Source organism: Dioscorea cayenensis, chromosome 5, assembly GCF_009730915.1.
Source record: "Dioscorea cayenensis subsp. rotundata cultivar TDr96_F1 chromosome 5, TDr96_F1_v2_PseudoChromosome.rev07_lg8_w22 25.fasta, whole genome shotgun sequence".
In the NCBI taxonomy this organism is placed as follows: Eukaryota; Viridiplantae; Streptophyta; class Magnoliopsida; order Dioscoreales; family Dioscoreaceae; genus Dioscorea; species Dioscorea cayenensis.
In genome coordinates, this window is record NC_052475.1 from 19,842,547 (window position 1) to 19,861,814 (window position 19,268).

Consider the following 19,268-nt stretch of genomic DNA (forward strand, 5'->3'; position numbering starts at 1 on the left):
CTAATCAACACCAAAGTCATTGCTTTTCTCATTCCCTGTTTCAGAAGCATGTTGCATATCAGAGCACAGTGGTGCAACAGTGGAGTTCTCCCTTCTAGTGTTAATACATTGTTGTTGACAACAATCTTGTTGCTGTTGTTGCTGCTGATGCACTACAAATAAATTGCCATATAGTGATGGTGTAAAATATGTTGGTAAAAGTCAAAAATCCGTTGGTAAAGGTCCCAAAACCCTATACCGACAGTAAAAATAGCTATTCCAACACTTATTTTACCGTCGGTAAAAGCCTTGTAGGTATAGACCTATACCAACGGATATAGCGTTTGTTGGAATAGATTTATTAGTTTTACCAACGGAATATGATTGTAACTATTGGTTATACTGTTGAGATAGCACCGTCAAATTACTTATCCTATACCAACAATAAAAACACTTATTCTAACAATTTTTTTACAATTAGTAAAAGTCTTGTGCACATACATCTATAGCAACGGTTATAGCTTCTATTGGAAAAGGTTCATGGGATTTACCAACGGAATATAACTGTAACTATTAATCTCACCGTTGGTAAAAGCATCTCATATTTATTTACCTTATACCAATGATAAAATGTATATTCCAACATTTTTTACCGTCAATAAAAATCTCATAAGCATAGACCTATACTAACGGTTACAATATTTGTTAGAATAAATCCATTTGATTTATCAATGACTACAACATCCGTTGCTATAGATGTATATTCAAAAAGACATGTTTAGCTTTTAGCTAACGACTATACCGTCGGTAAAATTTTTTTATATTAATAATTAATCTGTCAATAAAACTATTATTGTTACCCCTGGAAATATATTATGAATAGTTTAATAACTCATACACAATTAAATTAATTTACAATAAATTAAAAACAATCAATGCCATTAAAAAAACACAAAAAAACATTCCACTAAAAAAATAAAAAAAGAAAAAAACTATTGCATCACCACAAACATATATTTATAAGGTATATGTCCAAAAAAATAAACCACCATTCAATCTTGACAACCAAGAGTTCTTCCCTCAAATTTCAAATCTAACACAAAAAAATAAACTACTTTTCATTTCATGTCTAACAACCCAATAAAGCAACAAGAATTTTTCCCAAGTAGAACCGATGTCATCTTCTAAAAGGGCATCACCTACAAGAACCATTTTAAAAAAAATTACAATTAATAAGATGTATGTAACAATAAAAACACTAATATAAAAAAACTTAAAAATAATAAGCTGAATAATATAAAAAAACTATAAGTAAAAATAATATACAACATGTCATGCCTTCTTTTTCATTTGGAGACAATAAGAGCTTACTTGATGCATTTGGATTTACTTGATGACTTGATTCATGAGAATGATTATTCCCACGCGGGCGTTTGTTGAGCACTAGAAGCATCAGGTACCTACAAATTATATAAAAATAGAAGTTAAAAATTGTTTACACAACAATAGCTAAAAAGGATTTGCAAACTAGTAATAACTTGTAAAGATTAAAAAAACAATGATATATATCAAAGACCATTAAAAAAATTACCAACAATACCATCAAAAATCCTACAATAAACCAAAAATAAAAATAATTAAATATGCAACCATCAAAACAAAAAAATGAACAAAACTAATATATGACAATAAGGGAAAAATAAATGTATTTAAAAAAACAATGATAAATATCAAAAGACTATTAAAAAAATTACCAACAATACCATCAAAAATCCTACAACATACCAAATTAAAAATAATTAAATATACAACAATCAAAAACAAAAGATTAAAAAAACTTATATGTGCCAATAAGGAAAAATAAATATATTTAATCCATAGTGTGACTATAGACTAACAACAAATTTGCTACTCTAATTTATATATATATATATATATATATATATATATATAACTAAATATATATAGTATCACATACTTCTCCTTTGACTATGGAAGTAACAGCGTTTAGGACCTCCACGTTCTCATTAGGAAATTGTTTTTGAAATAATGAGATCACAGTAGTTAAAGCTTCCTTCAATCCTTCAACCTTAGCCTTCAAATCTTGTACTTCATTAAGATATAGGATTTGAGAACATGAAGGACCAGACATGCTTGATGAAATAGAAATTGGTCCCATATAATGAATACACCCTCTTTTCTCTGGTCCTTTAACTTGTGAATACACATCAATTTCCATGAATACCTTTTAGGATCTTGTGAATTACTTTCACTTAATCCTTTCTTCATAAGTTTCTACAATATAAATCAAAAGCATAAAATCAAAAAAATACTAGAACCTCTATTTCCTTGCCATTCATAATACTACAAACCATTGAATTTAGTGTAAGTGTCAAGTTATTAGAAAAAAAATCATTAATAAAAAATAGCCTAAAGTTAAATAAATACCACAACAGAAGCTGCTTTTTCATTCACAACACTTCCATCTTTACGAGTACGAGTCTGTATGTACATTTCAGCACGTGATGGTGGAATTCCATTAGATTCTTTAGTCTACAAAATTACTTTATTGAAGTAGATATAACATACTCAATTTCCAAAAATCCATAACATTAGTCAAAATTCAATAAAAAATTTATAAATATGGACCCCAGTTTGAATAATATTAGGGAATAATCTTGTTCCTTCACAATAGGGTTCATCACATTTTGAACAATTTAATCTATTTGTCTCACTTTGTTCTTATACAATTTTTAAATATATAGAATATAACATAATATACCATTATGTTTGAATTATCAAAACAATATAAAAATGGTATATAATGTGAAATATATAGATATACCTTCGCTTTGTCAGTCAACCAATAAGTAGCAATTACCAAAAATTGTTGTTTGTCTACTCGAGGATCATCAATCTTTGAGGTCATTTCCTCTACTTAGACATGGGCACGGGCCGGTTAACCGGGCCCGCCGGGCCCGACCCGGCGGATCCGGGTCGGTCTTAGACCGGCCCGTAATTAAAAATTCAAAATAATTGAAACGGAATCGAACCTGGGCCACTTCATAAAGTTTCCCACCTCCTAACCATCTTTCAGCAATGTTTTTCTATCATAGTTGTTAAAACAAATTAAATTATATTTTATATTAAGTTTTTTAAATAATTTTGAAAAATAAAATTCTTATGAATTAGATAAAGTCAAGACAACTTAAAAAATTTGAAAATAATTTTGAGCAAAAAAATATTTCATTAAATTCATTTATCTATCTAATTAAACTGTATGTACAATTTTTTTAATGTGATAAATATTAGTTCTTTAATTTTTTATTAGAGTTGTCACACACTTATTTATCTATATATCTATTAAGATCTATCTAAGTTTTACTTTTGGTCTTGAATTCTAAGGAGTTATTTTTTATACTTATTTATGTTTGTCGATGAAAAAAATAATAAACCTCTTGTCTAAAGTACGGAGTGGTGAGGATTCTAATATTCGTTGAAGAAAATAATTCAAGAGTGATGTTGCACCCCGCATTGACATGCCATAAAAACATATGCTCGTCGCCCTAAAAAATAATTCTAAAACACACTTTTAATTATTTATATAAATTTATATTTCGATGAAAATAATTAAGAATTTGTTAAGTCCAACACATGTTTACTTGTGTTAAATGTATGTTTATAAGCACAAAATACACATAAATGTGTTTTACAATTAATGATGTCTAACAATTATATAGGTATATATATAAATCTATAATGATGGTCAACTAATAAAACTTGGTGGAGTTGGTTTGTGCATCACTTAAAGTTAATAGAGATCAAGGGTTCCAATATGTGGAGAGGCAATTTTATTATGAAATTTCTTTGAGAAAGAATAGTAACCCGGCGGGTTAACTCAGTGTGCGACCCGCCGGGTTGACTCGGCGGTCAAACCGGCGGATTGACCCGTCGGTTCGCCGGGTTGAGAAAATAGGACCCGTCGGTTACGGGTTGGCGGCCCGACCCGCCGGGTCAGATGACCCGGCGGGTTTGGCCGTGCCGGTTCCGGGCCGGGCCAAATGACGGCCCGTGCCCCCCTCTACCTCTATTGTCTTGTGTTCATCATAATATTTGGACTTCAAAAAATTCTTCCATTGCCTCCACTTAGTACTCATATCAGACACTATCCAACTCTTAACCATTTGAGTTGTATTTTCATTTAAAGACTCATCATTCTCATGTGAATGCAACAACTCATGTGAATTTGGTCTAAAATTTTAAGAAAAAAGTATTAGTTGAATGCTAATATATTGAAGTAAATTAAAAAAAATATCTTGAACGTAATAAGATTTAATACCTCGATTACTTTCCATATTTCTTCCTTTGTAGAATCTGGGAACTCATGCCAAGTTGTGTAAGTAATAGGTGCAAAGTTAGGCATTCGCATCATACTACCGATAAATCGAGTTAATTTAGTAGCTTCTTCTCCAATTGGTATACGGTGATCGTTTAACTTGACAACAACTAGTTCTTCATTATTCAAATCCCAAATATCAGCCATACGTGTAGGACCTCAAACTTTTTTTGGCTTAGCATTACCTACATAAAAGAGTAACACAAAAAAATTTAAGTCACAGTTAAATATAAATAAGTGAAAATACATTAACTAATGCGTTAGAATTTATACATGAAGTTGATGGTTGTTCAAATTGTTGTCGATGTTCATTTGGTGAAAGCTGAGTTCCTAAAAACACAAATTGTTGTTCAGATAATGAGCCTGATTCGGATTGTTGTTGAGAAGTCGAAGTGCGATTTGCCTTAGTGATATTCAACCGTTTACGCTTTCCCATTTATCTCGAAAATAAAAAAATTAACAGATAAATTAATTTCCTCATAAAAAAATGCCTCAAATAAATCTTAGTTAAAGGAAAATAAGTAATTTACCTTTATATGCTCTTAAAGGACATGCATTAACCAAGATAATCAAAAATATAATAAAAATTCAAACACACAAATTAAACTTCATACCCACATAGTCACATCAACAAAATAAAATGAACAAACGTGGTTCTATAATCAACATCTATAACACGAAATTAAATCATAAAATAGATCTAAAAAAGGTCCTCATTATGTTCATAAAGAGCTTGTTCTTCTTCATGCGCCGTTTCCATTTCTTGTGTGAGCTCCACTCCATCATCTTCATTTCGAACCCATTTTGTAGTGTCATGTGAGTCATCGTCTTGTACTTCTCCACTCCCTTGACCCCTATCAAAGGATGATCCACCACCGATATCATATATGTCTCTAAGTTTTGCATGCTTGACAATAAGCCAATCTTTATTCTTTTTCATCTTGAACATAAAAAGATCTTCTTAGCTTGTGATGCAAAAAAACAAAAGGATCATCAACCAAATTAGTTCCACTATGAGCAAGATGTGAAAAAAATTCACAATAGTAAAACCAAATTTATCTTTCTTCAAACCTCTATTTGGATCGATCCAATCACATTTAAATAAAAACAACCTTGAATCTACCACTGTAGTTTAGTTGAATGATGTCGGTTAAAAACCCCATAATAGTTAATTTCTCCTTCAATAGGTCGTGCATCCCTTGAACTTGCATAACTCATCATCTTAGAAGTTACAACAACCCCACTATTTTGAGTTTTTCAACCATCTTTCACGAGCTTTGGTGTGAAATCTAAAAACCATTAACAATGTATCCAGTGTATCTCCTTGCTGTATCCATTGGACCACGAGCAAGTAGTCTAAGTTCATCGGTGATGTTTGCATTTCCTTGTTGCTCCAATTGTGCAACCTATGTAATATCATACATAATTAATTAAAAATAATGCTATAACTTAAAAATATTATGAGTAATCCAAATGTGAAGTCACACTTACATGATCATGAAACCAATCATGAAATGTTTCACTTTGTAACTTTTGTATCTCATAAGGTGAAAGACGTGGGGAGCGATTACGCCTCTTAATAAATTGCTCATGCTTCCTAAATACAAAATTAAGTATACTAAATAAAAGAATTTCAATTAATATAATTTAGCACACATAAAAATTTATATGATGAATTAATCTTACTTTAAAAATGGAGCAACTCCATCAAAATTGAACAACACATAACGATGTGCTTGCACCAAAGTTTGGTTGTCAAGTGTAATACGTGAGACCCTCTTACGCTTGTTACTACTACAACCTTTATTTTTTTTCCTTCCCAATGGTCTTCCAACATTTGCAAAAATGGATACTTCCTCATCATTGGCAACATTTTGATCTTCTTCATTTCTAGTTGATTGATTGAAGCTAGTTTCAGTCCCCACTAAATATCGTGAAGCAAAAGTTAAACATTCATTAGCTAAATAGCCTTCTGCAATTGAACCCTCTGGACTAGCTCTATTACGCACATACGTCTTAAGCGTAAGAAGAAACCTATTCAAATATAAGTATATGTATTAAATATAAAATTGAAATTTAGGTATTTAAAATAAATATTTAGAATGCAACATATACCTCTCAACAGGATACATCCACCGATATATGACTGGACCAGCAAGTCTTGCTTCATTTGCTAAATGAATAACCAAATATACCATTATGGTAAAAAAAGACGGAGGAAATTTTTTTTCCATTTCACATAATGTTGAAGCAGCTCGATACTCAAGCAAATCAAAGTCACTTTCTTGAAGAACCTTAGAGCAAAGGTCTTTAAAAAAATTGGACAAGTCAATTAGAACTGAGCACACTTTTTCAGGTAAAGAACATCGTATTGCTATTGGATCCAATGGCCGATTTACTCATGTTATGATCTTCTACATTGAAAGGCATGCACTCTTTAAGAAGAATGATATGAACCAAAGAGGTCAGGCATGTTCTTGTTTCACTTGCTTTATTTTCATATGCCATTCACAGAAAAAGAAAATATCAGGCTAGACTTCATCAAGTATTGTATTAAAGTTGAAGCTTCAAGAAAATGTCTCAAGGAAGACTGCAATCCAAATAAAGAAGTGAAATGTTCATTTGTTCTCAAAAACCAAACCACCAATAGCAATAATCCTCCACAATATCCAATCTGTGAGTTTCTTTTCTCCAATCAAGTATCCACATAAAAATCTGGATAACAAGACATCCCAACCAGACATAGATGGAATCAAATGAGTAATTGAGCAACCGATCTAAAAACCACACTATCAATAAGTCAAGAAACTATCAAAGATTTCCATCTATAAACCATTTCTAATGTCAAAAATCTCATCATCACCAATAACAAATCTAATGAAACATTCATTTGGATTTATAATCAAATCATCAATAGCAATCATCCTCCTCAAATATCAATGAGCTCCTTCTCTCCAAAATTTCAAGAAATAAAACATAAAATTCTGGATAACAAGGCATCTAATCAACCATGGATGGAACCAAATGAGAAATCTATCAGCCGATCTGAAAAATAACAAAATCATTCACTATGAAACAACAAAGATCACATCCAAATTTGAAAAATAACCAACAATCAAATCAAAAAGAGCTCAAAATCAAACTCACCGCTACCATAGCGAAGCCCCTGAACCTTGATGATGCCGGCGTTGAAGCCATGGCAATACTCTAAGGCAGTTGAACCTTCTGCATAAGTAATCATATGGAGTTCAGAACACAACTGAGATACTTTGGGTTCATTCCAAAGCAACTAAGCAAAATACCAGCCAGATGAACTAAATTCAACAGCCAAGACAATCAAATTTGGGGAAAAGAAGAGAACAAGCATACCTCCCAGTAGGAATCAAGGATTAATTGACAGGTTTCATGGAGATCCTGCCATCTAATTCGAGTGTGCTTCTCCCCCACCAATGTCTAGGGCACAACAGAGAGACAATTGAATCAAGGAAATGAGAGGATTTGAAACCAATTCTTCAAAAAAAGAAAAAAGAAGTGGATGTGTACCTGCGAGAAGGTTTAGGGTTTCGAGGAGCATCCGCGGGGAAAAAACCTTGATCCTCCGGCAACAATGAGAAGGGATGAAGATGGGCAATGAGAAGGGATGAAGATGGGTTTGTTGATGTTTTAATAACTTTTGTTTTTGTTATATAATAAAATTTATGAAAAAATATTTATTATTTATATTTTATAAAGTTTTAAGTTTTTATAAAGCTCTCTTATTCATTAAGTATTGATTATTTAAATTTAAATATTATAAAATTAACAATAAACCAATTCAATTTAAAATAAAGATTATTTTTTTATTTTTGTATGAAATTCTTACAATTTCATTAATTTATATAATTAACATTATTTGTTATTATACAAGAGCAAGTAAAACAATTATTCATTAAATATTTATTATTTAAGTTTAAATATTAAACAACTACCAATAAACCAATTAAATTTAACATAAAAATTAATTTTATATTTTTATATGAAATAATTATAATTTCATTAATTTATATAATAAACATTATCTTTTACTAACATGCGTTTTTTCAATATATATATATATATATATATATATATATTATATCATAATCCAATGTTAAAAGTAATTTTAAAAATAAATAAAATCAAATATTTATTTACCAAAAAATAAAATATTTTTTTAGTAGTTGCAGTAATGAATGCTAATCTTTTAAATATTTATTTCAATAATTATTTATATTAGTCAAATAAAAAAATATATAACAAATTAATTTATATAAAATAATAAGTTAATTAATTTTCATAAATTTGTAAATTAATTTATGTATCCAATCGATATTCATTAGATTGTTATTTTTTTTACGAATGTGCTTATAATTTATAGAGTAAATTATCATGACATTATTTTTTTATATTTGTTTTTATAATGATTATTAATTTAATTATTATTCTCAATATAAATCTCAAATTTAATTCTAATAATATTATTATTATTAAGCCATGCTCTACTAAACATAAATATAAAAATTAAATAAAATTTAAAACATATAGCTCTACCAATGAGAATGATTTCCAGTCACTAAATGTCCGATCTATTCTAACACTTTTAAAAATTCATTGGTATAAATAATATATAGCTACTACATTTAACCATTGCTATAGATAAGTATAAGTATAGAGTAGTAGTTATATCAATGGAACAATATCTCGTAAGTAAATGTCATATTTATTCCGACAAATTGAATGTTCGTTGGTAGATAGATAATCTATAGCTACAAATTTGATTGTTACTATAGATAAAAAGTCTACCTATACCAATGCATTAAAAATCCGTCGATAAATATCTTATATATAGTGTCGGTTTTTAAAAGTATCGTCAGTAAAAACCAGTCTATAGCTACGGAATTTAACTGTTACTATTGAAAAGCGTCAGTATATGGCAATTTTTTTGTAGTGTGAGGAACACTACTTGTGTTGAAATAAAATTGATTATGTAGATCAGGAACACTACTTTTGCTGAAATGCTGATGTTCATCAGGAACAGTACTATTTGTAGTGTAGTTTTGCTGCTGCTGTTGCTGTTGCTGCTGATCAGGAACACTAGTGGATGTGTTGTAACAATGTTGATACTCTTGGTAACCTGTTGCTGGTGCCATTTGTACTTGATCAGTGTTTGTATTGTCATATTGAGTGCCATTATTAGTGTTAATGTCCCTCCTCAACCTCTTTGATCTTGGCCTCTCCCAATCATCAGAATTAACTGGATCTTGAACTTGATCAGGCAATGTTGCTTGATGATCAACAATATTATAAAAATCAGATGACCCATTTTCATAATTATAAGCAAATTCCTCTTCTACGTCACTCCTTGTCCTTGCCCTCTGAATATGGCACAACACCAACTCTGCAGGCTACATTGCATGCATGCACATACACCACACGTCAATTGCTTCATATGTTAAACAAATTAATAATTAAACAACAAAGTATCTAACTTTCTTTATTAGTAATTTGTTTTGTTGCATACCTTCTGAAAGTTATCTGACAACGCCTTCAGTTTGTATTTATTCATTAGCCATTTGGTTTGCACTTTCTTTTTATTTTTATCACAGTGATAATACTTCAAGGCAGTTTTATAACCAACAACTTCACCATTCTACTCCCTCCGTTCATTTTTATCTGTTGTGAATAACCGAATCTCACATACTAGTTATTTCACATAATTCAATAAAAAATTAGTTATCTTTCCAAAATTACCCCTAATTTATATCTTCACATGTCTCTCTCATATTAAATTTCAAGAAAAGAATCGAATAGAGTGTTAGGGTATTTTTGGGAAAAAAATAATAAATGCTTCTTAATGTTTAAAAATGTCAGTTAAAAAAGAACATTGGTTTATGATAGATAAAAAAGAACGGAGGGAGTATTTTATAGGAATATTTTGACCATTCATATGCCAATAACCATTGCCAGCGGTTCTTTCCAATATACTATTTCTTCCTTGTCGATTTTTACGTTTCGCCACTGAAAAATAATATACTTCATTCTCCAGTTTATACAAAGTATCCCCTGCAAAATAATATGGTTTATAGTTATTCAAAATAAACATAAAATTCCTCGTACATAATATAGTAACTATTTATTTAAATTTTAATTTCATGAAATATCTATCATCAAATTTTACTCTATAAATTACGTGTATTTATAAAAATATTTATCCCGTATAAGTAACTCGATGTATTTTTATTTAAGATAAATTTATGAATATTATTATCTCACATGCATAAATTAAATTCAAAACAAAAAAAATACAATAATTGTAAAATATAATTCGGGTAGGTTGAATAGCAATTAAAATTTTAAATAGCAATTAATTAACTTAATAAAAATAAAAACATACTATAATCCTAATAAATAAAGAGAGCTTTCGTTCGAAGTTATTTTTGTTTTCTTCAAATAATTATATACAATTTCCGCTTCAAACCCCTAGATTTATAAAAATAAAAAAATATAAAATAAATTAAGAAATAATAAGATTTTAAAAAAACATATGCGTGAGCTTCCGCCTCATAAACAAAGGCAGGTAGACATAGATCATGGAAGCATGGATAGTATTTTACATATCTATTTAATATTTAATATTTGGATAAATAATACCTCACACTATGAAATATAATCCAAATTAATAAAAATAATAATAACAAAATAGAAAATAAGACATAGAATAAGAGATCAAAGAACACAAGGTTTGAAACATGCATGCTTAACGTATGAGAATTCATCAAAATTTATTTTAATATACGAAAACAAAAGTGAAAAGAATTATTATTACTAAGATTCCAAGGTTCGGTATTGTAAACGTTTGCATCGATGATAATGTTGAATTGTTATGAAATTTCTAACATACTTGTAGCCTTATTATATAAGAGTTCAAGAAGTTCATCGTCTTTGGATATAAATCGCATCCCAATAATAAAATCTACAGAAGACATCGTATTGATCTTGTACTCTTCTTCCGTTTCTACTTTCTTTGTTGTAAGAACTTTTTTCGTAAGTGAAAATTTTAGTTGTGGTGATAATTTATTGGAAAAAGGCCATTGCTAAATTAAATTGGATAATTTTATATAAATGGATAAAATAGATAAAAACAAATGGATAAAATGGTATCCTTTAGATTTTAATATTTGATATTAATTTCTAATCCTAGTTAAATTTTATTTAGTTTTCATTCAAATTTATGATTTACCCTTTTTAAAAACAATTTATATATATATATATATATTTTAAAGAAGTTTTAAATTAAATTTTAAATTTTGATTTTAATAGTCCTAAATGATCATTGGCTTGGCTTGGCTTCATCAGAGGTCGGCTCCCTCTTCTATTGTGAAACGAGGGCTTTGGTCACTGATCTCTATGCATGATGGACGGTTCATAGAGGATCACAGCTACAAACCTGATCTCGAGACAAGTTGAGCAGGAAATAAAACCGATATTTATTATTAAAAAAACTAATTTCAATATTAAAAGTGGATAAATTGAGTTTCATATTTCATGATATTATAAATATTAAATACCTTTTTCTTCTTATAACCCTGTTTTATTGCGAGATTTAATAAATATTTTACCAATATTTATTTTACCTTATTATTATTATTATTGGGAAATATGGACAAGGTATGTTGATTTCATCATCCTTCATTCCAAATCATTTACTGGTCTTTTTTTTTTATAAAAGTTAATTTATAAATTATAACTATTTTAAAAACTCTTCAACATAAATCAATTTGTGGTTTGTTTAATATCAGCCATTAAAATGGCATGATTTAATATCAACCGTCAGATATTTCATCCAATGTATTACAATCAACAAGACAATCCAGTGAGAGAAGCAGAGAGATCAGAGATGGCGCCTCCAGAGAAGAAGGCGGGGAGAGCTTGGCCGGCGGCGGCGCCACGAAGGAGGAAGCGCATGGAGAGCAGGAACGGAGTGGAGAGGTCGGCGTACTTCGCGCGGAGGGAGGCAGCAAAGGTGCTGCGCTCAGCTCTGCAGGGCGATGCCCGCCGCCGCGCGGTCGGATCCATCAAGTCCCTAGTCTACTCCCCCTCCGTCCGCAACAAGAAGGCCACCTTTGCTCTCGTCTGTCAAACCCTCAAGCGTACTCTTCTGCCCTCATTCCTTCCTTCGGATTAATGCTTAATTTATAAATTGTTATAAAGCTGCTGCTTTTGATGCATTGGTGAATGGTGTATTGATATGGGAATCAAGTTTGTTGTTTTTGTATTGTATTTGGTCTGTTGTCACGACTCTGCTGTAAGAAAGCATTGATTAATGTTGTCCTGTGAATATGAATTTATATTGATTGATTTTAGCTTGCATTTGATCTGCATGGAGCTCTTGTATCAGAATGTTGCTTTCTTTTTGTGGGTTAGGTTTTTCTTTTCAATATAAGGGATGAATTTACTGTTTTCGCATCACACTTGTTGTGCATGTAACTATGTGATCAGTATTTCTTGTTGCTTCTCTTTTTTCTCAATGATTGGTGTTGGCCTGTGAATTGGTTGGTGTGAACGTCTCTTATGAGAAAGTTTTGGTTTTTGGTGGATTAATTTTGGCTTATGAATATGGGCATGAATTTACCATATTTGCATCACATTTGGTTTATATATATATATATATATATATATTTGATTAACAAAACTCTGCTTTTGTTGACATGAATTCTGGCACATTATTTGCACTGTTTTTCCTTTTATTGCATGATTGAGTTGTGAATTGCTGAGGGTCTTGCTTTTCCATGGTTTATAGATCTTCCCTTACTCAAGGAGGTTTTAGCTGCTACAAATATACTAAGTGGCAAATGGAAGGTTAGAGTCATTCACATCTATCAAATTTTTGCATTTTTACATTCTCCTTCCATGTCTATTTAATTTCTTGTATTTTTGCCGATAGAAATGGCTAGGTTACAAGTTGAGTTACTTCTTTTATGTGATAATTTAGCACTTATCTTCTGCAGAGGCAAGAGGAATTAGTGTACGTGATTGCATACGATGTTCTGTTTGGACAGGTACGTTCCTTAAGAATTATTAATTTTAATATTTTGCCCACATTTTCACAGTGACAACATGGTTTGGTAGTCAAGTTTATACTTATGCTAATGGAACAGTTGGGAAGGCAGAAAGTTCATATCACACTAAGATTTTCAGGAGAGAAAATACATCCAGAGATTCTAGGAGCATTTTGGACATGAGTTGTCATCTTTCTTATTTATCATGCGTGCTAGTGATTCGTCATTTCATAAATTCATTATCCACTCCAATCCCAATTCACATTATTCAGTCACTTGAAGTCTGCAATCACTTAACCAATATGTCATTATTCTTGTGGGCTCTAATAAGATAAAAAAATCTCCTTGGAGAGGTCTATTTTTTCACTCCTCTTTTTGTTATGATTACTTTTACCTCCCTTACTTGATATATAGTATGCACCGATATTGACAGTTCAATGTTAATTATATTTAAATATACTATCCCTGCCTATGTTTTGTTTGATAATAGTATTTTTGTTCTAGGATATTGCTATGTCAGGCCCCGTGGAGAAGTTTCTCATGTTTCGCAAAAACGAACTTCAGTCAGCTTTGGCCAAACTGTATGTGAAAGAGAAGGTCAAATCTGTTGAAAGTTTACTCCTAGAGTATCAAACTCCTGGTATATCCCCATAATAAAAATTTCCTATTATGTTGTTTTTCCTGTGTAAAATAATTTTGTGGTCTATGAGCTTTCTTTGTCAAAGTTGATTGTTAACACTTGAATAAAACTGGTGACTTGTACAATTTGTCTTATGATATTAAAGAAACTATAGTTGTGGGATTTTCTACTTTGAATTGGACCAGAAAAGGTCACTGACTTGGTGTCACTTATAATTCTGCCCTTTTGCTTTATTTCTTCTTATTAGTTTAGATATTCTATTCGAAGGGGAAACCACAAATAAATCTGATTGGTACATTTGGTTGTTGAGGTTATTTTTAGCCATGATAAAGTTATTTTACCTTCAATAATCACAAATTTTCTCTTCCTTTTGTGGTGACATTCTTAGAAATGTTTTCTTCTTTTCTTCTTCTTTGTAGTATCTTCAAAACCTCGATATGTTCGTGTGAACACACTCAAAATGGATATTGACACTGCTATGCATGAATTAGGCAAAGCAACCACGGTACGTTTTCATGTTGACTTTTCTGTCTTGCTTAGGTTATTAGTTTTTGCATCGTTTACAAAAAGAAAAAGCCTCTTTAGTATCAAATATTTTAGCAGAAATAATCTTTGTTCATGGCTTACCTTCCTCATGCAAGTTTTTCAACATAATCATATAGAAGAACATTTTCTGAATATATGGATTTGGAAAGGTTTATAATATAGATTCAGCAGTGTCTAATTGGGTTCTTGTACTCGACAAAGGATGCATTTATTGTTTTCGTGCAATGAACCCATACTATTGAGGACATTCACTGTTCATTTTTGACCATTTTACATTATTTTGTCACATGGAGAATTAATTTTTATTCATTTGGAAGGCATCCTTCCTACCATAAACCAAATAACTAAGTTTGTCGATAAAATTATCAAAGTCCTGTGCCAAAATATGATTCTATAGAGTATTTTGGGTCATTTAAGTTACTAATGAAAAGCTTCTTTTGGCTTTTCAAACTCCATAGCCATTATTAAGTAGATAACATAATTTCAACTTGCAAAATAAATAAATAAATAAAATAAAATAAAAGGATTAGTGGATTATTGCTTGTTTATAAGCAGAGATAGACAACTTACCTACTGATGTTATCTGATTAGCACAGGTTATGAAAGATGATTTGGTTCCAGACATGCTAGTAGTTCCAACGGGGACGGATTTGCATGATCATCCCTTGGTCATGAATGGAAGTGTCTTTCTACAAGTAAGTTTTAGCATGCCCTGCAAGTTTTTCTAGCTTTCATTCCCTTTCAAGGTTGTCTTTTTTATGTCCAGTATTGCCTTCTTACATGCCCTTGTCTAGCGACCTTTGCCTGTGCTGTTGTTTTTCAAAATACTGAAAAAAATAGAACGCAAAAGCATAATATGCCAAGGAATCAACGTTTAATGGTTTGAACTAAATGAGTTTGGTGAGGAGGTTTTAAGTTTCTAGTGTATAGTTGTTGCTGATAATCTCTTGATTAAGACTGTAGTGGCTCATTTTGGTCCATCAAGGAGATTGTCCTTAACGAAACATACCCCCTCTTTTGACTCTTCTCTGGTACGCTGGACTCTTTAAAAGTTGACCACCACTGCACAAACTTTTTCTGTGGAACTAGGAAACTGTTAATAGATCTTCAATTTATTTATTTATTTATTTTTTAAGGTTTAGCATATCTTTCAAATGAAGTTAGATTACATGTGAAAGGTTATCCTGTAAATGACCATCTAGGCAAAGTGGGAACCTTCTTTGTGTCCTTGTGAAGATAATTATCATATGCAAGCTTCTGGAAAAATTCTTGAGCAACACATGTTTATTTTCTGAAACAATTTACTTTGTAGCACACTAAAGTGAAATAATGAATATTAGCTTTGAATGTTCAAGGTTCTCATTTTTTCACAGGGCAAAGCAAGCTCTATGGTAGCAGTTGCATTATGCCCTAAACCTGGATGGCAGGTTTGTCAGCACTTTTAAAGAATTCTGTGTCTTCTATTAAATTCTTAAGATATTCATCTTTTTCTTAATACCTACATACCGAATATTAATAGGCTGGGAAATTTATTCCTAAAACATGCCTAGGAAGACATTTATGGGACCTGTCAAAAGAATTTGTATTGCTTGCCCTTGCATCCTCTCTCTCTCTCTCTTTGGGTTTGAGTCATGTATTTAGTCGCACAATTCGCTTTTTGCACTTTTGTATCTATTATACACCTAATGTATAGAATTTGCTTATCTATGGTTGCGTCCTGTCTATAAGGATTTCTTGCCAAACACTGGTTCATAGCATTAGCTACAACTCCCATGCAGACTATTTCCCAATTAACCTATGAATGTTTCTAATTATTGCCAATTTAGAGCTAGTTATATTAATGTCATTTTCTTCTGTTTGGGTCAATTTCTTTCTATTATTTCAATTAGGTGAATATTTATCATTAGATATTAGTCTAGGAAATCATACTATATTTAAGGTATTTGATTTTATTGCTTTCTTACATATAATGAAGAATCCTGTTTCATGCTTGGGCCAAATTTTGACTGAAATGAATGTGAAATTCCCAATTTTATAATTTAGTCTGGTGTCATCTTTAAACCAATTCTGCGAAAAGATGATTAATTTTCAAGTCCTTGTTCAGTCTGTTAACTCATTAATGATTCAGACTCGGTTTTTAGCACTTCTTCATTTAGTGTTGGATATTTTTATCCTTGAAGGTCCTCGATGCCTGTGCAGCTCCGGGAAACAAAACTGCTCACCTTGCTGCTCTCATGAGAGGACAAGGGAAAATTATAGCATGTGAACTTAATGAGGAAAGAGTCAAGGTTCTACGAACTTCTATTACAAAATCTGGAGCACATAGTATCCTTTCTTTTGGTTTATTCATTGCCTTATTTGGCAAGACTTTCAGTATTGATTTTCATTCTCTTTCATGTTTTTCATTTGTGTATTGGAGACATTTAATTTCTTTGGTGAGAAGAAGTTACTGGTCCTGCATTGCCTTGCGTCAGTCATAGTTCTAGGTGGAAAGTTTATCCTATTTGCATTTTTTTTTGTGACAAAGATTCTATTTGCATAAGCTTTGAGTGCAACTTTGGCGGGCCACCGACTTCACTAATGTTATTCTGGATTTAGTATGCCAAGTTTTGAAAAATCAATGCTCGTCCATTTTTTCCCAATTTTCCCATCTATTTCTCAATCACAAAACATCCTAATGTATATATGGACCTTAACCTTATGCAAAGATGTAGACATAATTCATGGTGACTTTCTGAAGTTGGATACAAAGGATCCTAAATTCTCAAAGGTATGCATGTATACAGTTCTTCACTGCCAACTTGTTCCTGCCACAATGCTTATGGTATCCTGTTACATAGAACAGTGTCTTTTTTGTTATTCTTTCTCTATGCTACCAAAAGGATTTGTTCAACTTATTTTGTAGTTTTTTTTATTCTTCTGTTGCAATACAAGTATAAAATAATCATATGATGCTTACCAATTTATCAAGCACATGTCGAAAAGGTTTTTAACATGTGCATGCTAAATGCTGCATCATCTTTTATATGTTTCTTTAATTATTTGATATGCAAAAGTTCCTATAAGGTTTTTAATAACTGTAGTTGATTACTCCGTGGATTAGTATAGAAATATGAATTATTGGAATTAAAGGTTTTTTGAAGTCTTTTGTCAAGCTGCTGAAATCCGGTGTAAAAGTATCACTCTCTCTTGATAACAAGCATGCTTACAGGTTTGTGCAATTCTCTTGGATCCCTCCTGTTCTGGATCTGGAATTTCTGCTGAGAGGCTGGATAATCTGCTCCCTTCATACTCTCAAGGTTAAAATGACCCTGTATGCTTTCACTTGCCTTGCTCTTTTAATTTTCTTCTATCCTTTCCTTCAAGCAACAAAGATACATATCAAATTCAGCCTTTCCATTTACACATTGATTATATGGATTGCAGATTTGCCTTCTGTTATTTTCATGGAGTGTAAATAATATATTTGACACAGAATTCACAATGACCAATCTTTCTTCTACTTCATAGATAATGATATTGATGCTGCTAAGAGTCAGAGGGTGAAGAAGCTTGCTGCTTTCCAAAGAAAAGCTCTTGTTCATGCACTATCCTGTATGTCCAATCCTCACAATAGAACCATCAATAGTTTTTGCTAATTCTTGACTTCGCACTATTTCTTATGACACAACATTACAATGACTGTTCTGTGAATTTCCTCAGTTCCTGCTGTCGAAAGAGTTGTGTACAGTACATGTTCCATCCATCAAACTGAAAACGAGGATGTCATCAAATCGGTTCTCCCTTTTGCTGCATCTCGTAATTTTGAATTGGCAACTCCTTTTCCACAGTGGCCTCGCCGCGGACTTCCTGTCTTTGAAGGATGTAAGTATCACTTATCTATTTCAACGTTCCTTTCGATTTCGCATTTGTTGGGGCTGATCATGCTTGGTTTTGGTTTTATCTCAGCCGAACATTTACTCAGGACTGATCCAACAGAGGATGTGGAAGGTTTTTTTATTGCTTTATTTGTACGAAAACAATTCAAGAAAAAGATTCTCAGAAGAAAAACAAGAGAAATATATTTACCCTTCGGCAAAATCTCGGCAATGTGGATGAGAGACATCACAATAAAAAGAAGAAAAAGATGGACCATGCTTGACAGTAGGATGATAATCTAGAGCAGAAATGTAGCGATACATGTTGTCTAATTAGAATTGTGCTTATTGATTATGGAGGAACATATGCAGATAGTTTTCTTTTTGTTTATTTGAATTATGTTCTTTTTTTTACATATATGCCCTTATAAAACCAAGTTTTTTACATTGTAAACTCAGTATATTTGTAAAAAAGGTTTTACCATAGAAGGGCATGCAAGGAATTTGATGTTCTGCAGCGCTGTATATTTTTTGATCATTCATCCTTTTTTTTTCAATCTTTAACTCAATGGTGTAGGAGTTAGTAGTCTGGGACAAGATATTGAGAGTCCTATAAATGGATAGATTTTTATTTTTGTGTGTTTTACATTTTTGAGAAATTTTAAATTTGAAAATATTTATTTAAATGGTTTAAATCTTCATTGTTTAGTCATTCTCTATTAGACTTGTTAATTAATAAATAGTAGTACATGTATGTAATCATGAAGAAACAA

The 19,268-nt window shown here is 31.3% G+C and overlaps 2 protein-coding genes across 2 annotated transcripts; one reads left to right on the forward strand and one right to left on the reverse strand.

Moving 5' to 3' along the window:
- Positions 1-5,664: 5,664 nt before the first annotated feature.
- On the reverse strand, positions 5,665-6,579 carry LOC120260077. The gene is made up of 4 exons (XM_039267522.1): positions 6,491-6,579; positions 6,062-6,409; positions 5,867-5,972; positions 5,665-5,781 (listed from the first exon to the last, which is right to left on the reverse strand). Exons 1-4 carry the CDS (start codon positions 6,571-6,573, stop codon positions 5,665-5,667), a joined length of 654 nt encoding a protein of 217 aa, XP_039123456.1. The 5' UTR covers positions 6,574-6,579.
- Positions 6,580-12,191: 5,612 nt separating this feature from the next.
- LOC120260353 (28S rRNA (cytosine-C(5))-methyltransferase) lies at positions 12,192-19,012 on the forward strand. Its single transcript, XM_039267804.1, has 13 exons — positions 12,192-12,543; positions 13,194-13,252; positions 13,402-13,452; positions 13,957-14,092; positions 14,512-14,597; positions 15,235-15,333; positions 16,012-16,065; positions 16,819-16,963; positions 17,347-17,408; positions 17,850-17,937; positions 18,149-18,232; positions 18,341-18,502; positions 18,587-19,012. Exons 1-13 carry the CDS (start codon positions 12,240-12,242, stop codon positions 18,796-18,798), a joined length of 1,542 nt encoding a protein of 513 aa, XP_039123738.1. The 5' UTR covers positions 12,192-12,239; the 3' UTR covers positions 18,799-19,012.
- Positions 19,013-19,268: the final 256 nt, after the last annotated feature.